This window comes from Carettochelys insculpta, chromosome 12, assembly GCF_033958435.1.
Source record: "Carettochelys insculpta isolate YL-2023 chromosome 12, ASM3395843v1, whole genome shotgun sequence".
NCBI lineage: Eukaryota > Metazoa > Chordata > Testudines > Carettochelyidae > Carettochelys > Carettochelys insculpta.
This window is the reverse complement of record NC_134148.1, coordinates 17,489,016-17,508,440: the sequence shown is the minus strand read 5'-3', so window position 1 is coordinate 17,508,440 and position 19,425 is coordinate 17,489,016. Positions and strand designations below refer to the sequence as shown.

At 42.9% G+C, this 19,425-nt stretch overlaps 1 protein-coding gene across 7 annotated transcripts in view; it reads left to right on the top strand.

Annotated features, from left to right (window-relative positions):
* The window catches only part of RNF111 (ring finger protein 111), a 99,603-nt gene that overhangs the window by 51,240 nt on the left and 28,938 nt on the right, over positions 1-19,425 (top strand). For all 7 annotated transcript variants that reach the window (XM_075006791.1, XM_075006793.1, XM_075006790.1 and 4 more), the window contains exons 4-7: positions 2,429-2,592; positions 14,160-14,357; positions 15,111-15,430; positions 16,469-16,724. In XM_075006791.1, the coding sequence (XP_074862892.1) occupies positions 2,429-2,592; positions 14,160-14,357; positions 15,111-15,430; positions 16,469-16,724 (938 nt within the window). The remainder of the gene's footprint in view (positions 1-2,428; positions 2,593-14,159; positions 14,358-15,110; positions 15,431-16,468; positions 16,725-19,425) is intronic.

Genomic DNA, 19,425 nt, shown 5'->3' with positions numbered 1-19,425 from the left:
GAGTTGTAGGTTGGAGATTGTATTAAGCACTTGTGAAGGATGATAATGTCAGGTTGGTAGAGATGAGTTTCACTGTACCAGTATGATGGCTTTTTCAGACTTCAGATATCTAGTCCTTTATTAGTCTACATCTCCAAATAGCCTATTTTAAAAAGTAGTTTGAAATAAATGAGTGAAGAGGAGACTGACATAAGCAGGTAGAATTAAGATCCTTTTAGAATATGTTGTTTGTGCATGCCTGTATTTTTAAATCTTTAGACCCAGACAGCAGAATTTCATAGGTTTCTAATGCTTACATTTTGGAAAATGCAACCTTCTTCTAATGTCCTGTTCAATAACTATTATGTTCTGTCAGCCTTAACTCCATCTTAACAGATTTTTTTTCTAGGTGTTTAACTTGTGAATGGATGGATTGAATTTACTGGGTGTAACATTTCAGCCTGGAAAAAGAAAACAAGTGGTTTCCATGGTTTACACTTGCACTTATTACCCCTGTTCAAGTTATGTGAGGCATACTTCTGAATTATCTCTGGAGAAGTAAATAATAGCACATATCTGAATGGGTTATAAATCTGGAGGTTTATTTGAGTTACCTTTAAAAATACATAATTCTATACAGTAGTGCCTCGAATTACGGGAGGGTTGCATTCCTAGGCACTCTCACATAATTGAATTTGCATAAGTTGGGGAGGGCTTTTCCCCTGGCGGAACACATGTTCTGCAGATGGGGAAGCATCTGGAGCTCCTTTTGAAAAGGTAAGTCCTGTGGTGGGCAGGGAGGTGCAGCTGGGGAGGGCTAAGCCTGGCGTTGGGGGGTGGGTCAGTGGGAGGGTTAAGGCTGGAGTGGGTTAGTGGGGACAGGGGGATGGAGTTGAGTGGAGCGGGTGGGCAAGCGGGCAGTTGAACCAGGGTGGGGAAGTTGTGGTAGAGCCACGCGTACAGATGGTGAACTGGGCTGTGGGTGGTTTGAACTGGGGCAGGGGGTGTTGAGCTGGGGGGGGCGTGGTTGAGCTGGGGTTGCTTGCGGAGGGGGGGATTGAGCCAGGGGCAGGGTTTGAAGCAGAGCTGCATGGGGAGGAGTTGAACTGGGGGGGGGGGGGGCAGGGAGGGAGGGTTGAGTTGGAGCTGTGCTCAGGTGGTGAATCAGGGCTGCCGAGTTTCAACCAGGGTTGTGGGGGTGTTGGAGTGTTGTACTGGAACTGGTCGCGGGGGTGGTTGGCGGGGAGAGCCTGGCAGGGTGTTTGAACTGGGGCTGGGGGCAGGGGAGGGTTGAGCTGCAGCTGGGCATGGAGGTGGGGGGTGAGCTGGAGACAGCCACAGATGTTGAGCATAGCCGGGGGGGCGGAGTTTGAACCAGGGCCAGGGGGCAACAGGATTTTGAGTTGCGCTTAACTCACATTAATGCTAGTTAAGCGCAGCTTGAAATCACATATATCGAGAATATACTGTAATAGTAGGTAAAATCCTCAAAACAAAATCTCAAACATTAGTAAATAGAACATACAAAATAATACCTCTATAGTGTTCAAGATCTTTTCATGCATTGTACGTTCCTGTCATTGTTATGTCCAGTATTTCACAAATTTAGTACAAATACTGGTGTGGTGAACTGAAGGTTGGAAAAGATACTTCTTTGTTTTTTAACTTTGCATGAAGGGCAGATAACCTCTAAATAGCGAGAATCACAACTCTTAGGGTTTCATTTTGAGGGTGTACCTTAATCTCGTCCATATTAGCTAGTCTTCTTGTGGTACTCTTTCTAGGCAGATTAGATGTCAGTATTGGATTTAATGAAGTCCGACCTTGGTATTGAAAGCTGCCTGTTTGGATGTTTGCCAGAACACACTATTGCTAAAGCTTCAGTAGTACTAGTGATTAGACTGCTTGTGTGTGTGGTGTAGTGACATCTTTTAATGGGGCAAAAAATCAAACTATTCCAAACAAATGCACTTGGAACCAATTCATAGTGAGTAGGAGACTTAATTTCCATCTCTGAGGCTGTGTCTAGACTAGCCCCCAACTTTGGAGTGGGAATGGTAATTAGGGTGTTGGGAGATTACTAATGAGGTGATGGTATATGCAGCACTTCATTAGGCTAAATCTCTCCTGTGGCAGCTTTGTGTAGCTGCAGGTCAGCCACAGGCACTTAAGTGCCAGCGCTCCTTCGAAGTTCCTTTTAATTCCTGCAGCTGACCTGTGGCTACCTTTGTTCCTTGCATCTTGTGAGGAGTACAGGGGTTGATGCCACCACCAGATAGGTCAGTTTTGCATGTCCCTACCAGACGTGAAATTGAACCGTGAAAGATTAACCCTGAATGACACGATCTTCCAGGGTAGTATAGACATAGCCTCAGAGAAGAACAATCCCAGCAAGGCTGACTGTATGTGTTTATTTCTCCAGGTAACTGCATTATTTCCCCTCCTTCAGGTCTCGTTCGACTCTTGGACATTCAAGATCGCATTGGAGCCAGAACTCTAGCTCTCATGCTGCTCGATCACAAGAACAGCGGAACCGAAGTCGGATTTCCACCGTCATACAGCCACTAAGACAGAATGCGGCAGAAGTGGTGGACCTCACAGTGGATGAAGATGGTAAGTTATTGTGACTTAAACTACTATAATGAAAATGAACCTAGTGCAGGATGTTGAATTATCAGAACAGAGTTGAGTCAATACTAACAAATGAATATTTGGTTGCTATTAAAATATAGGTGTTGCTGTTGACAGGAAAAGCCAAAAGAAACCACCTCATCAGCTTCTTAATACAAACTGTCTTGAGCGTTTTTGCTAAATTTGTTAAAAATAAACATGCTAGTCTAGTATACATTACATACTAATATACTTTATATTACATTAATGAGAATTTTGCTCTTGGGTGTGAAATTTGTAATGGATTGAGAGAGACACCGTGGCAAGATTCAAGTTTAACTTAAGAGCAAAATGTGACTATTCAAAGTCAGTTATGGGTTTCTCTTCCTAATTACTATCTAAATTTATCATGAGACTATGCAAATCAGAATGAAAACAATGGAGAGAAGATTAGAAGCATTTTGTCATACTTTTAAACATCTAAAGTTGTTAGAAAATCAAGAATTTGAGATATCTTATAATAAAAAGTAATTGTATGGGGAAAATACAGAAAGTTATAAAAATTGCTTTACAGCTAGTGGATATACCAGCTCTTCAGTAAGGAAGTGGGTGGATAAGTGTCCATGTGGTATTTTAATACAAGATTTCTTGACTCATTGCTGTTTAAAAAAATTAATTTGGTGATGACACTTGTTGCCATTCTTTTGAGTTAGATTGATGTCACACTAGTTTTCTTAAAAGTAGAAATTCTGAGGACACTGATTAGGAAAAATAATTACTCTGCAAATGATATACAGCTGTTACTTAATCTAACATTGGCATGGTCATATACTCTTCATGACTGCGTAGTTGACAAATTTAAAAGCAATTCAATTGCCAAGCTGTTGCTCTGACTTTACTACTTAACTCTTACAACCCATACTGTACTCCCATACTGCTTAGATTTCTGTTGCTGTTTTAATGCTCAGAGGCAGATTTGATGCTCAGTATACTTTGCTGGGCCCTGGTTGAGGTGGGCAGGGTTGGATGTGGGTCCCTAGAAGGGGCAAGGGTTCAAGGCAGAAGGAGCAGGGCAGGAGAGGATAACCTCTCCCAGCTAGTCCTTCAGTACCACTCGGTGCGTGCTGCTACTCATACAGCTGGCTTACAGTACTACTATAAACTTGGCACCCCTCACAATTGCAATTTCAGAGGTATATGAGAGCTCAGGAAGGCATGCTTAGAAGCTTTAAGGAATAGAAGCAGGAAGAACTTCAGTAATGCTGTTAGCATGTCTATGTAGAGATCAGTGAGGTTAAGGTAAACAAGACTAGAATAGTAACTTTGTTCCAGTGTGTCAAAACAAAAAAGCAGTCAAGTAGCACTTCAACAAAACAATTTATTAGGTGAGCTTTCGTGGGACAGACCCACTTCTTCAGACCATAGCCATACCAGAACAGACTCAATATTTAAGGCACGGAGAACCGAAAACGCTAATCAAGGAGGACAAATCAGAAAAAAATGATCAATGTGAACAAATCGAGAGTAGAGGGGTAGAAGCGGGGCGGGAAGGTCAAGAATTAGATTAAGCCAAGTATGCAAACGAGCCCCTATAGTGACTCAGAAAACTCCCATCCCAGTTCAAATCATGTGTTAATATGTTGAGTTTGAATACACAAGACAGCTCGGCTGTCTCCCTTTCAAGAGGGGTGCAAAAATTTTTCTTCAGTAACACGCAACTCGTAAGTCATTAACAGAATGGCCCACTCCATTAAAATGTTGACTAACTAGTCTGTGGTTCTGGAGTGTTTTTATTTGTTTTTGTGCCCATAAACTCTTTGTCTAAGGGAGTTAGAAGTTTGTCCAATGTACAAAGCATCTGGGTATTGTTGGCACGTGCTGGCATATATGGTGTGTGTTGGGGAACATGAGAATGTACCCGTGATTCTGTGAATAACCTGGTCAGGTCCAGTGACGGTATTTTCCAGAAAAGATACGTGGACAAAGCTGGCAGTGGGCTTTGTCGCATGAAAAGGTTCCAGAACTGGTATTCATGGGGTACAGACTGTGGCTTTTGAGGATCCTTATAAAGTTGAGAGGTTTTCTGTAGGAGAGAACAGGCATGTCACCTAGGGCCTTCTGGAGTGCAGCATCCTGATTAAGGATAGTTTGTAGGTCTTTAATAATTCATTGCAGTGGTTTGAGTAGAGGGCTGTAGGTGATGACCAGTGGTGTTCTGTTTTTGGCTTTTTTGAGCCTATCTTGGAGTAGCTGGTCTCTGGGTATTTGTCTGGCCCTCTGTTTGTCTTTTTATTTGTCCTCGGGGGTAATTCAGGTTTATGAATATTTGGTAAAGATCTTGTAGTTTTTGGTCTCTGTCAGTTGGATCAGAGCAAATGCGATTGTACCTAAGGGCTTTACTGTAAACAATGGATCTAGTTATGTGTTCAGGATGGAAGCTAGGAGGGTGTAGGTAAGTATAGTCATCAGTGGGTTTCCGGTAGAGTGTGGTACTGATCAGGCCATCCTTGATTTGTACTTTAGTGTCCAGGAAATGTATCTCTTGCTTGGAATAATTGAGGCATAAGTTGATGGTGGGGTGCAGGTTGTTGAAGTCTCTGACATCTTTGATTTGGACCCATGGTATAGAGACTCTAGAAGAATTTCACTATGTATCTTAAGTAGAGGAGGGATAATGGGGGATGAGAGCTGAGGAATCCATTGTTCCAGGTCAGCCATAAATGTATTAGCATGTTGTGGGGCCATGCGGGTGCCCATAGCAGTTCCACTAATCTGGAGGTGTAAGTTTTCCCCAAATCAGAAATAATTGTGGGTGAGAACAAAGTTAGAGGTCAGACATCAGATTGCCTGTGGTGACATCAGGGATGGTATTCCCGATTGCTTGTAATCCGTCTTTGTGTGGAGTATTAGTGTACAGAGCCTCTTTATATCCATTGTGGCAAGGATGGCATTATCAGGAACTTTGCTGATGTTTTGTAATTTTCTCAGGAAGTTGGTGGTATCTCAGAGATAGCTGGGAGTGTTGGCGGCATAGGGTTTGAGGAGAGAGTCCACATAACTGGATAGTCGGGTGGTAAGGGTGCAAATACCCAAAATGATAGGTCATCTGGGGTTTCCAGGTTTGTGGATTTTGGGAAGTAAATAAAATAATCCAGGCTGGGGCTCAGATGGTGTGTCTGAGTGAATAAGGTCCCGAGTAGCAGCAGTGATTTCCTTAGGTGATAGTTGTAATTTCCTTTGGAATGCCAAAGTGGATCACTGGAGAGAGGTCTGTAAAATGTGGTGTTGAAGAGTTGTCTGGCTGCCTCCTGTTCATAGTCTGACTTACTCATGATGACAACAGCACCCCCTTTGTCAGCTGGTTTGATTATAATGTCTGAGTTATTTTTGAGACTCTGGATAGCATGGCATTCAGCATAGTTGAGATTGTGTCTCATTCGGCATTGTTTGTGTATAATGTCAGCCTGAGCATGGTTGCGGAAGCATTGTATGTAGAAATCCAGAATTTCACTATGACCTTCAGGGGAGTCCACATAGAGTTCTTCTTTTGTTGTTTGGTGGTGGGGGGATAGAGAGAGTCAGAGTGGTCATACATGTGCTGGAAAAATTCCTTTAGACAGAGGTGGCGAAAGAAGGCTTTCAGGGTCACCACAGAATTGTATTAAGTTCGTAGAGGAAGTAGGGCGGCAGGCAAGACCCTGGGATAAGAGTGACTCTTCTTCTGAGCTTAGTTGGTAGTTGGAAAGGTTAACAGTATTTTTAGTTGAGCTGTTGTTATTGTGGTTGAAGTACCTTGAAGTATGAAGTAATGTAGAAAATTTTATTCTCTTTTCTTTTTTGTAGAAAGTGGAAGTGTTTATGAACTTCTTGCCCAGCACAGGTGAAGCCTCGTTCTGTGGGGTCTTGCATGGATGCCTGATTGTTGATGATGATTTCAAGTTCAGAGAGTTCATTTTTAATCTTCTTCTTCTTTTGTTTGTTGTAAAGGATTTTGATCAAGTGGTTCCACCGGTGTTGTTTGTTGATTGTAATGGGTTTTTCACTGTCAGTCCCTTGGGTACAATGTCCATTTTCTTGCATTTGGAGAGGAAGATGATGTCTGTCTGGATCTGGGCGAATTTTTTTCATGTAGCTGATGGATCTTCATTCCAGACGGCTAAATGTAGTGCCTTGCATGTTGAATAGTAACAGCGGGAGCTGTGCTAATCTATATACTATCAAAACAAAAAAAGCAGTCAAGTAGCATTTTAAAGACTAACAAAATAATTTATTAGGTGAGCTTTCACGGGACAAACCCACCTATTGAGACCATAGCCATACCAGAACAGACTCAATATTTAAGGCACAGAGAACCAGAAACAGTAATCAAGGAGGACAAATCAGAAAAAAACGATCAAGGTGAGTGAATCAGATGTCACCACAGACAATCTGGTGTCTGACCTCTGTAACTTTCTCACCCACAATTATTTCTCATTTGGGGACAACTTATACCTCCAGATTAGTGGACCTTCTATGGGCACCTGCATGGCCCCACAATATGATAATACATTTACGGCTGACCTGGAACGACGATTCCTCAGCTCTCGTCCCCTATTACTCCTCCTCTGCATAAGATACATTGATGACATCTTTTGATTTGGACCCATGGTATAGAGACTCTAGAAGAATTCCACAGAGACTTCAACAATGTGCACCCCACCATCAACGTATGCCTCGATTTATTCCATGCATGAGATACGTTTCCTGGACACTACAGTACAAATCAAGAATGGCCGAAGTGGTACCACACTGTACCGGAAACCCACTGATCACTATACTTACCTACACCCTTCTAGCTTCCATCCCGCACACGTAACTAGATCCATTGTTTACAGTAAAGCCCTTAAGTGCAATCTCATTTGCTCTGATCCAGCTGACAGAGACCAAAAACTACAAGGTCTTTACCAAATATTCATAAACCTGAATTACCCACGAGAAGAGAGAAAAAAAAGCAAATCAGCAGGGCCAAATGAATACCCAGGGACCAGCTACTCCAAGATAAGCCCAAAAAAGCCAAGAACAAAACACCACTGGTCATCATCTACAGCCCCCAACTCAAACCACTGCAATGAATTATTAAACACCTACAACCTATCCTTAATCAGGATGCCACACTCCAGAAGGCCCTAGGTGATGTGCCTGTTCTCTCCTACAGACAACCTCTCAACCTTATGAGGATCCTCACCATCAGCCACAGCCTATACCCCATGAATACCAGTCCTTTTCTTGCAACAAAGCCCACTGCCAGCTTTGTCCACGTATCTTTTCTGGAAATACTGTCACTGGACCTAACCAGATTATTCACAGAATCACAGGCACATTCTCATGTTCCTCAGCTAACATCATACATGCCAGCACATGCCAACAATGCCCAGATGCTTTGTACGTTGGACAGACTTTTAACTCCCTTAGACAAACAGTTAATGGGCACAAAACAGAAATAAAAACACTCCAGATCCACAGACTAGTTAGTCAACATTTTAATGGAGTGGACCATTCTGTTAATGACTTAAGAGTTGTGTGTTACTGAGGAAAAAATTTTACACCACCCTTGAAAGGGAGACAGGTGAGCTGTCTCTTTTTATATTCAAATTGAGCATATTAACACGTGGTTTGAACTGGGATGGGAATTTTCTGAGTCACTATAGGGGCTCGTTTGCATACTTAGCTTAATCTAATTCTTGACCTTCCCCCGCCCCTTCCATCCCTCTACTCTCTGATTTGCTCACCTGGATCCTTTTTGGTGGTTTTTTTTTTTTTTTTTTTTTTTTCCTGATCTGTCCTCCTTGATTAGTGTGTTTGGTTCTCTGTGCCTTAAATATTTGAGTCTGTTTTGGTATGACTATGGTCTGAAGAAGTGGGTCTGTCGCACACAAGCTCACCTAATAAATTATTTTGCTAGTCTTTAAAGTGCTACTTCACTGCTTTTTTGTTGTGATTGTATATAGACTAGCACGACTCCCTCTTTGGTCCAGTGTAAATGTGGAATCTTTTTCACAGTGAAGCTTGTTTGTAAGGACTATGGTTTGGGGAAAAGCTTTCAAAAGAGGTCATTTAAGAAAGTTATCTGCTAGTCAACTAATCTTAAAAAAATACAGAAAAGTCTTTTGGGAAGAATTACTGTGTGAAATAAAAGTACATCTCTTAAATGTGAAAGATTAGCAATTTTTCTAAATGGAAATCTCAGCTGTAACTGTGGAGCTGTGAGGGTGTTTTCATAGTGATTCTCAAGAGACTCTCCCATTGTAGGCAAGTAAAGTCAATAGTTTTCTTGCTCAACTTAGTGATTCAGTAATCTGGTGTTGAAGGATCTCCCTCCATGTTCAAAAAAGAGACCATGATATTAAAAACCACTTAATGACATGTTAAATAACAGGATGAGTGCAAAACCTGGCAGACCTATCATTAGTAAGTGGGAAAGAGTACCATGTGACTATTTTAATGAGGTTTTAACACTGTTCTGTTTTCCCCTAACTTCTAGAAGTTACTGCTAGAGCTTTTATGATACATAAACAAATAAAACTCTATTGGCATTTTACTGGTTTTAAAACAAGGAGGAAAAATTGAAATTAAATGGGCTTTTTTGAAGACTTTTTCTTCTAATGTGTTGTAGAAATAGTCTACTCCAGTGTTTTGAAAAGGAGACAATCGTTGCAGTTCTAGGTTACAATACCAGTGTTGCAGTTCAATGAATATTGTTCATCTTTGAGTAATTACTGACATGTAGTCCGGTAGGTTTGTGCCTGTTGTGTGCATGGTTATTGGAAGGTTTTCCACCTAATGGTGCCCATTGAGTGGGCTGTGGAGCCTTCTGGTGCGGTGCCTACGTGGCATGACATAAAGGTCTCTGTCAAACTGCCCCCTCTTCAGTTCCTTAACATCGGTGACAGTCGATGGAGCACTTGTTCTCTTGCTCCGCAAGACAACCCTAGCTCTCCCCCCTCCCCTTTTTTCCTGTTGGCAGTTGACTGTTATTGTTAGGTAGTAACTAGTTGTTGGCCCTAGTCTAGTTCCCTCACATGCTTTTTTTTAAATTTCTGTTAGTTTTTCTTAGCAGGGGTATAAGAACTGCATCATTTTTGGTAATCCTGTGCCCAGAGGGGACCTACATACAACTTGCCTCTAGTGGTTAGGTGAAGGACACTTAACAGATAAGCTCAGTATTCCTGAGAGTTTCAAGTCCAGGGCTAAGCAAGAGAAAGATCAGTGCTTAAAACTCCTACTCAGGGAGTTGGTACTTTTGGCCCTTGGTGCTGGGCGTAGCATCAGCCAGGGACTACCTCTACAACAAGGATGCCACGAAGCTGGCTGTGAGGTCGACACCAGTGGACGGGGGCGACGGGCTCCAGCTATTTCCACTCAACAGGTACTATTGAGCCAGTATGCGTAGAACTCTGGAAACATGTTGTTGTCTAAGTTCCAAGATCTGCTCTTGGTAGACTCATGCAAGGAATTTGCAACAGTCATGGATGAGGGTATGACCAGCTCCCTCCTGCCCTCAGTTGGCACCGAACTTACCCAATTCGGCCACAAGATAAATGACCACTGCCATTGTTGTAGAATACTAAAATAGAAGGAATCTCGAGAGGTCCTGTTCAGTCCTCTGCATGCATGGCAGAACTGAGCACCCTCTAGACCAATGGTTTCCAAACTTTTTGGCATCATTTCCCGCCCCCCCCTTTGATTTTTTTGAGAAACCCTGGCCCCCTCCCACCCTTTTTTTTTTTAATATGCCATGGGCTGACCACCCCAGCTGCCTGTGAGCCAGCTGCCTGAGGCCCTCCCCTTCCCCAAAGCCAGGTACTGCCAGCTGCTCATCTAACCACATCCCTCCGTCCCTTCCCCCCCCCCCCCCCCAAACTCTCACTCACCTTTGCAGGAGGCAGCTAGCTCCATGTGGGCCTTCATTGGCTGCCTGCTTTTTATAGCATCTTTGCCGGGTCACCGATGTGAAATGGCAGGGGCTGAGAGCTGGAAGCAAAGACTGGCTTTTTCTCTGAGTGTAGGGAATGAGGTGGGTAGGGGTTCTGGGTTGCCTTGCCCCACCCCTGCCAGATTTCTTCACACTACACCCTCCACCAGTTTGGGAAACCATGCTCTAGACCACCCCTAATAGGTGTTTGTCTAACCTGCTCTTAAAAAATCTCCAATAATGGAGATTCCATAACATTCTTAGGCAATTTATTCTAGTGCTTAATCACTCTGACAGGAGAAACACCTGGCTCCAGGTGTTGGGGCTCTTCCTTCCAGAAGTCCAAACTGCCATCCAGGAGCTCTCATTCAACTGTTCAGGCCTGTTCGCTAACAAAAAATATACGCAGGTGTACAGAGTTAAGGGCTCCTGGGTAACTTTCTGGTCTTTTGGTGTACGTATGCCAGTGCCCCAGCACAAGTCATTCAAACTGCAACCTTCTTGTTTTTTCCTTCACCCTCCCTGGCAGGAGCACCCCCACAGGAGGGTCAGGAAACTTCACCACAGGCAACCTTCACAATCTTCCTCAGGCCAGAGCCACCCCAAGCCAGCCCAAATACAACTTCTGAGGCTGCACCCAATGACAGAGCACCAGTTGCTGGATCTCTCCCCACTGTTTGGCAATTGTCTATCCTGCTCTACAGTGCTTGGGCCAGTATTACCTTGGACTGTTGGCTCCTGAGAATGGTAGGCATGGGATATTCCATCCAGTTCTTCCCACCCCAACCTTCCCTGTCCCTCTTCAGGGACCTTTTTCACAAGACACTTCTCGAAGAGCAGATTCAGTCCCTCTTTGTGTTGAGCAACAGAGGTGGTCCCCCAGGAATTCAGGGACATGATTTCTGTTCCTGGTATTTCCTTATTCTCAAGGTTAAGGATGGGCTCAGGTTCACCATGGATCTTTTGAAATCTGCTTCTTGTTAGTAAGAAAATTTAAGTTCTTCATGGTTTCCCTGGTGACTATTGTTCCCTCCCTGTATCCTGGGACTAGAACACCGCCCATCATGCCCATCCACAAAAGGATTCTCAGGTTTGTGGTCAGTGTCCAACTCTACCAGTCCACATTCCTTCTGTTCGGCATTTAGACAGCACTGTGAGTGTTCATAAGGTGCATGGCAGTGGTGACAGCCTTTCTATTCAAACATCATGTACAGGTCTTCTTGTAACTTGATGACTAAGCTTATCAAGAGCCAGTCCCAGGATCATGTCCACCAGCACGTGTAAGTGGTGTGAGCGGCCTTTGCTGCTCTGGGGCTCATTTTAAACGTTTCCAAGTCACAATTGGTCTCATCTCAACTGAGTTCACTGGAGCCCTTGCTCTCCTAGCCTCTACACGTTCGAGAGCCTTCCTGCTTGAATTGTGCTTTTGGATGTTCTCAGACCGCATTCATACTCTCGAAAAGCTCCCTTTCACTAGAGCCAGGGAGTGCATGGAGTATATGGAAGTCTGCATGTTCATAGTACAGCACATGAGATTTTTGCCTCCAGCCTCTTCAAACCTGGTTTGCCACAGTGCACAGACCCAGCAAGAACCCATTGGACAGTTCTGGTCACCCTCCCCATATCAGTCCTCCGCTTCCTAGACTAGTGGCCGCAGCTCCACCAGGTGTATGCAGGAGTCCTCTTGACTAGCCATCAACCCTCCCTGCCTCTGGTCACAAATGCTTTGAAGATAGGTTGGGGTATGCACCTGGCTAAGTTCAGTGCTCAGGGCCTGTAGTCTCAATGCAGAGTTCTCACTGCTCACCAATGTCAGGGATCTCAGGGTGGCTTGCCTTCCTTGACAGGTTTTTCTTTGCCCTCTACAGGGCCTTTGCAATGCTGTGCTGACTGACAATGTGGCTGCAATGTACTCTCTAAACAAGGGGTGGTGCTTGCCTCTCTGTCCTCTGTTTGAGTCCTCCATCTGTCGACTTTTTGCATCAAGCATTATATTCGTCTCTGGAAGCCTTCCTCTTACCTGGGGGCTAGAAAACCTTGGCTGACCTCCTCAGCCGCTCCTTCAACAGCCATGTCTCTCTCCACCTGCCAGAGGTGGGGCCATCTCCTCAATGACCTGTTGGCCCCGAGGAGCAACAAAGTGCCACGGTGCTCCTTTCAGACCCACAGCTGCAGCTCTTTAGCAGATGCATTTCACATTCCATGGTGAGACTGCCTGCTGTATTCATTCCCTCCCTTTCCACTAGTACAGAGTCTTCATCGTGCCGGTGTGGTCATGGCTGCCTTTGTTCATGATACTGCTCACCACGATTTTTATTGCAGTGATGGAAGGAATTATGGGACTGTCCAGCTCATCCCAGAGTCTCTCATCATGGATCACATCCAGCACCAGGACCTGCTACAACCTGGCCAAGGTCCAAGCCCCAGCCCTGATAGCTCACTTCATGAGGGCACAAGCTTCTTGGTGATAGTCCTCCTGCAAGTTCCCACTCAGGACCTTTGCAGGGCAGTGGCATGGTCCTCTGTCCATTATGTTTGCAGTGCACTGCCCACGTTCCCTAACAGGCCTGGGATGATGTTTCATAAAGCAGTTCTCCATATGGCAGCGTATTGCTCTCCAAACCCCACTCCACATAAACTTACTGCATATAACTCATTGGTATGTACATGAGCAATCACTCAAAGAAAAACAGTTACTTTTGGAAATGTTGCTCTTTGAGATGTGTTGCTTCTGTCCATTCCAAATTCCACCCATCTTCTCTGTGCTGGAAAGCCAGCAAGAAAGAACTGAAGGGATGGTGCGTTGGTGAAGCCCTATATATCGTGCCATGCAGGGGCCACTCCAGGGGCTCCACAGCCAACCTGACCAGTACTGCTAGGGGAAAGACTATCTGATCATACATGTGGCATGTGTGCACCTATTGGATTAGACATGAGCAATGTATTCTCGAAAAACAGTTTAAAAAGTATATAACCTTTTCTGTAAATGTTTGATTTTAGCGGGTTCCAGCTTTGCTTGTAACTTTTTTTTTTACTTAGTCAATTGTGCCTGGAATCAGAGCTAGTGCGATACATTTGGAATTTTGTAAAATAACCTAATTAAGAAATGTGCACATTTTTTTGAAAAACCACTGGGTCGGGTTCTGTAAAGTTGTACAGTTTGATAATCGTTATGAACTGTAACTAATACAGCTGCCGCCTTTGAGATGTGGAAGTCTGTAGTAAATGAGTAAACTGGTACTTGCATCGTATGTTACCATGACTTTGTTTCCATTCTAGGTATGTGTAGTTGCCTTATAAATCATTCTCTGATTTGGCTTGTAGAATGATTTTTAAACTGACTTTTTACAAAGTTTCATTTTACTAAAAAAAAAAAAAAGCTAAAGAATACTCCTGACTTCAAAATTTTTCATACTTGTTGGGGGGGCAGGGGGGAGAAAACTAACTCTTATTTTATATCCCACTAAACTGTTCTGCCTTATTCAGCCTCTGATAGAAAGAGAATCCAAAATTTTCTGTATAATAAGTGTAAAACTGGTTTTTTGAGATTTAAACATTGTAAATAGCACGTATTGTTGCAGTAATTGTTTTGCCAATTCTAATAGTCACACTTCCATAGAACCCACAGTTGTGCCAACAACCTCAGCCAGAATTGACACCCAAGTTGTGAGTTCTACTTCTGGTAACAGTTCCAATGCATCTACCTCAGAGCAGGCCTCTGCTGCTGCTACAAGTGTCTCCAATAGCCAGATCTCTACAGCACCAGAGACATTGACTACTCTTCCCAATAGTAGCACTGCTGGGACATCAGTGGGAGGTAAAGAATAACAGAAGTTTCTTACAATCTGCTTTATAGTTAAATTGCTTTGCTATCTGTTGAAATGTGCTCAGGCCTCACTTGACTTTGTTTAAATGAATTGGCTTTGTGCAGATACTGTTTAATAAAATGATAGATTTAGATATTTTTCAGAGTTACACAGTTCATTTCTGTTAAATGCAGTAGAAATTAAAGGCCCCATGAGTTTAAGGCCAGACTGTCTCTGTCCCTGTATCAGTGTGTGCAAGAAGAGAGATCTTAAACACACATGCTGGAGTTGGCTATCTTTCATTGGACATCAGGAGAGCACAAAGTCAGCTAGTGCTACCTCCGATACTGTTAGACTCAGTAGGGGGACTTCTGGCGTAGTATATGTGAATGGAATCATGTCCCTAGCCAACAGCTGCAATGAAACCTGGGTTTGAGTATACTCTGACTATAGTTACGCAAGATTCTTTCTCTGTTAATTCATGTGAACAGGTCTAACGGATTATTTGCAGGACATTTGATTACTGTAATTGAAGCCACTGTTCATATCCTTTTAAAATGGTTTTTATTTTCACATGTCATTTGGTAAAATCTCCTATAATTTTATTTGAGGACATATTTTCTAGCCAGTTGCTCATATTTAATAGGTTAATGAGTGATTAAATCCAGATACTTCTGTTCCAGACACCGTTTCATAATACTTCTTCCAGTTCTTTGCCCAGGCTTCAGCAACACTAAATTTGTTTAATTTCTCTCCATTTTAAGATGACGCAAGGAGAACTGCCTCTAGTACTACACTGGAAACTGGTCCTCCTGCCATGCCAAGGTTACCATCATGCTGCCCTCAACATTCTCCGTGTGGAGGATCTTCACAGAATCACCATGTATTAGGACACCCTCACACAAGTTGTTTTCAGCAGCATGGCCACCACTTTCAACATCACCATCACCACCACCATAATCCCCATTCAACTGTCCCACTGTCTCCATCATTCAGTGACTCCAGTTGCCCTGTTGAAAGGCCTCCTCCAGTGCCAGCTCCTTGTGGAGCAAGCAGCAGTACTGGCACCACCTACCATGATCAGGCATGTTTAATTTTTGATTTTTTTTCACTTTGAAAATGTAAAGTGATGTTAATGGTATGATAGAATAAGACCACTGAATTGGGAAGTCGCAGTGTTAGGTATGAAAGAGGGTTGAAATAGGAAAGTTTTAAGCATGAGTTCTGAACAATTAAATGAGGCAGGAAAGGGGAACAGAAAACACTCCAGACATGTTCATTGGATGTTAACAGTATCTGTCACTTAAACACCTCTAAATTAATTTAAAAAGTTCCTGTTTGTTTAAAAAAAAAAAACAAAAAAAACCCATAACACTGATGGCTTAGAATGTAATTCATGTACTTTGGACTCCTGACAGTCTCTAAAGTATAGAGCAGTTGTCTTTAATATGACCTGTAACACCAAAGGTAGACTCTGGAGGTTACTGTAGTCCTGTGACTAATTCAGCCACTGCAGAAAAGGTAATTTGTCAAGTATGTTTTTCAGAGTCCTTTTTAAAATAGTTGCACTTCAGTACTTCATTTTATGCTAATTTAACTCAAGTTCTTTTTAGAAATGCCTCTTATTTATAAATTGTTTTAAAACTGCCATTTTAGGTCTCAAAGAACTGAAATATGTAATTTATTCCTAGAACCTATAATTTTTTTAGAGTGCTTTTTGTAAAGAACCTATTGATTGTGTTATAACAATGAAACTCAAATCAGTTAGGTCCATACAAGAAGAATATGCTAAGGCTACTGTTGGCATCTCTAGAAATGTACAGTGGAGCTCCTCTGTGGGCACTGAATTAAGATTCCTTTTTTGAGAAATAACTGTAAAATAGAAAATTAGTGAAGCTAAATTGAAGAACTCGAGTGTGAGCATTCATGTTGAGCTCAGTTCTTCAGAGTTCACTAAGTTTATGAACTTTTGGATAAGACTGTGTTCTCTAAATTGGATCCTAAGCATTTTAATATTATACTTGCAAAACGGTACAGTAAATACATTTTACGGCACGCTTAAAGGTGACCTAACTTTAAATATTTGAAGAATGCTTGGAAACAAGTCAGTTTGTTTATACAGCAGGCACTCCCAGTAGACTTAAGCAACAATGGTATAAGAAGTCATGGAAGTGGTGCTTTCCATGGAGCATCGGCATTTGACCCTTGTTGTCCTGGTTCTTCATCCCGAACTGCAATTTATGGGCACCAGGCTGGTGCTGGTCCAAGCCAACCAATACCAATAGACGGATATGGAACAAGCATGGTTGCACAGCCCCAAACCCAAGCTCCTGCTCAGGCCTCGCTCTCATCATGTCGACATTACATGCACTCTCCTTGTAAGTACACTTACTCTACCTCCTAAATATAGTTTTGTGAAATACAAAACAGGAAAAGAATTTCCCTGACAGCTTTGGTTATACCACCCTCTTGATTAGGCCCTAAAATCAACATTCTGAAGTCTACAATAAGAAATACTTTTACTGTTTCTAAACCATCAGGGTCTGACTGAGAATCCTTTCAGCAAGGAGAAAATTCAAAAAAGACCCAGATAATTGAGTATGTACTGCTTTAACTGTGCCTAAGATAAAAGAAAACAATGAGGAGGGTTTTAATTAATACTGTGAATTAACTCTGTACTCTTAAATGACAACTTTTATGTAAATAACAAAAATCCTTGTGGTTGAAATGGTGAAAAATGACTTTAGGGTAGGTAAGCTTTGATCTAATTAAAAAAGCAACTTTCCCTTTGAGAGTATTTGAGATAAGTTTCCCTCTTAGCACTGTATACAGTTTATTTAAAAAGACTGTAAGACCTGAAATTAGTAGTGCATTGTGTGGGGAGGGATAGCTCAGTGGTTAGAGCATTGGCCTTGTTATCCTTAGTTATTTCTCTTCAGCAGGAGTAGGGCACCTGTGGCCTGGATCTGTCTAGTTGCATCACTTCATCCACAGGCCCCCACAGTAGCTCTCTGAGCCCCAAGATTCAGCATTCTTCCCTTCCCCCCACCATCCCCAACCTACCTGGAGCCAGGAGCACCACCTCATCCCTGTGGCCTCTGGGTGGAGACACGATCAGGGAAGCTTTTTGTGCTGCTGCCCAGCTCTGGGTCTGCAGCTCCCATTGGTTGGGATTTACAGCAAATAGTAGCTACAGGGGTGGCACTTGCAGAATGGGCAGTGTACACTGTGCAGAGGTTCCTGGCTTCTGTGCCTATGGGGTGGTCATGGCTGCCACTGATGGGGGCAGCATGAAGCCAGGGTAGGCTGGGGTCCTGTCTTAGTTCTGCTGCACCACCACCTGCGAATTGCCTGAGGTGAGCACTGTTGAGCCAACATTTGCATGCTGAGCATGCTCCTGCATCCAAACTCCCTCTCATAGCCTGAACCTTCTACACCTTTGGCCTAGTCCAGAACCCTCTCCTGCATGTCAGAGGATGGATTAAAAATAAAAATCAATTTTTTATTTAGATCAGGTTTTTTTAATTAAACAATTCTGATCTTCTTTTTAAGTCATCAGTAAAATACACCTGGTCCAGCAACATCTGTAGGAAACTAGGCTGGGGGCAGGGGTCCCACTGGCAGCTTCACTATGGGGATCAGGGCCAGTGATGGGGGGACATGGAGGTCAAACTTGTACTAAATCTCTCTTTTTAAAAATAAGTTACCATTGAATCTCATCGCAAACGTGCTACATGTACTCTTGCAATCTCATAAAAATTAATTAATGGGTCTAGTCTGTCCAGCCCACCTTACTAGCTTTTGTTCCTTGAAAGTTCTGGGCTTTCAGTTTCTGTTTCTCAGCACACTAAAAAGTAACGTGCAAAGAAAGACCAACTAAATAGGATCGTTTTTCCTCAGCTTGTATGGTGGTAGACTTGGGCCAAGCATGATAGAGGAGTTTAAGACATTGTCTTAGGACAGAGACGCAATGTAGAAAAGAGCAGAGGCAGCATATAAAGAGAACAGTGGATTGGGCTGGGAAGGAAAAGGGAAGATGTTGTTTAATGTACACATTTTCCTGTATTTCTCCCCACACTTTGGCACAGAGAAGCTGTTGTGATTTCTGGGTGTAAGAGACACCCCCCGCCCCCCCCATCAGGGAATATTTTGAAGAATTTCATTCCCTGGTTAAAAAAGGAAAATATGTCAAGTGTAAGAAGTATATGCAGGACTTAGTTGCGAGAATGAACCATTACAAGGAAAACTGCGTATTGGGAGAAAATGATGTGGATGAAGATATGGCTCAGTAGATCAGCTGGTTAGTAACGTAAATAATTCAGAAACAGTGAGCAGTCCTGTGGCACCTTAAAAACTAACAGATAATGTGTTAATCTTTAAGGTGCCATGGGACTCCTCGTCTTTGCAGACACAGACTAATACTGCTACCCTTTTGAGACTTAAATAATTCACTTTTCAATGCTTCATTCTTCAAGACGCTACACATTTTAGGCCTTTTTCCATGGTGCAAAGGAGCTAAGAAATCTGGGATACCAGTGGTTGGTTGGGTTAGGGTCCACCTAAGGTTCAGCTGTTTATAACTAAGGATTACAAATGAGCATACATCCTTGAGCCCTAGGCTTTCTAACTCAGTTCTGCTAATTCTATGTTAACAAACCTACAAAGTTGGTACATAGCTGTGTTAGCAAAGGTAAAATGTCAGGATTGCCAGAGACTTATTTTCTTGGAATGATGCCAAGTGCTCAAAGATGCTTGCTTTTGAGAACAGTCAGAGACGTGGACTTGTTAGGAGGCGTTGTTTGGTGTGGTTTTTTTTTGATGTTGTTTGTTTCGCACCCTTCAACTTCCCGAAGGGAGTCTCTAAAGAGGATAGGGAGAGGCTGTTCTCAGCAGTGACTGATGGCAGAACAAGGAGCAGTGATCTAAAGTTACAGAGGAGGAGGTGTAGATTGTATATTAGGAAAAATGATTTTACCGGGAGAGTGGTAAAGCACTGGAGTGCTTTACCTAGAGAGGTGGTGGAATTTCCATCCCTGCAGGTTTTAAATCCCAGCTTGACACAATCCTGGCTGGGATGTT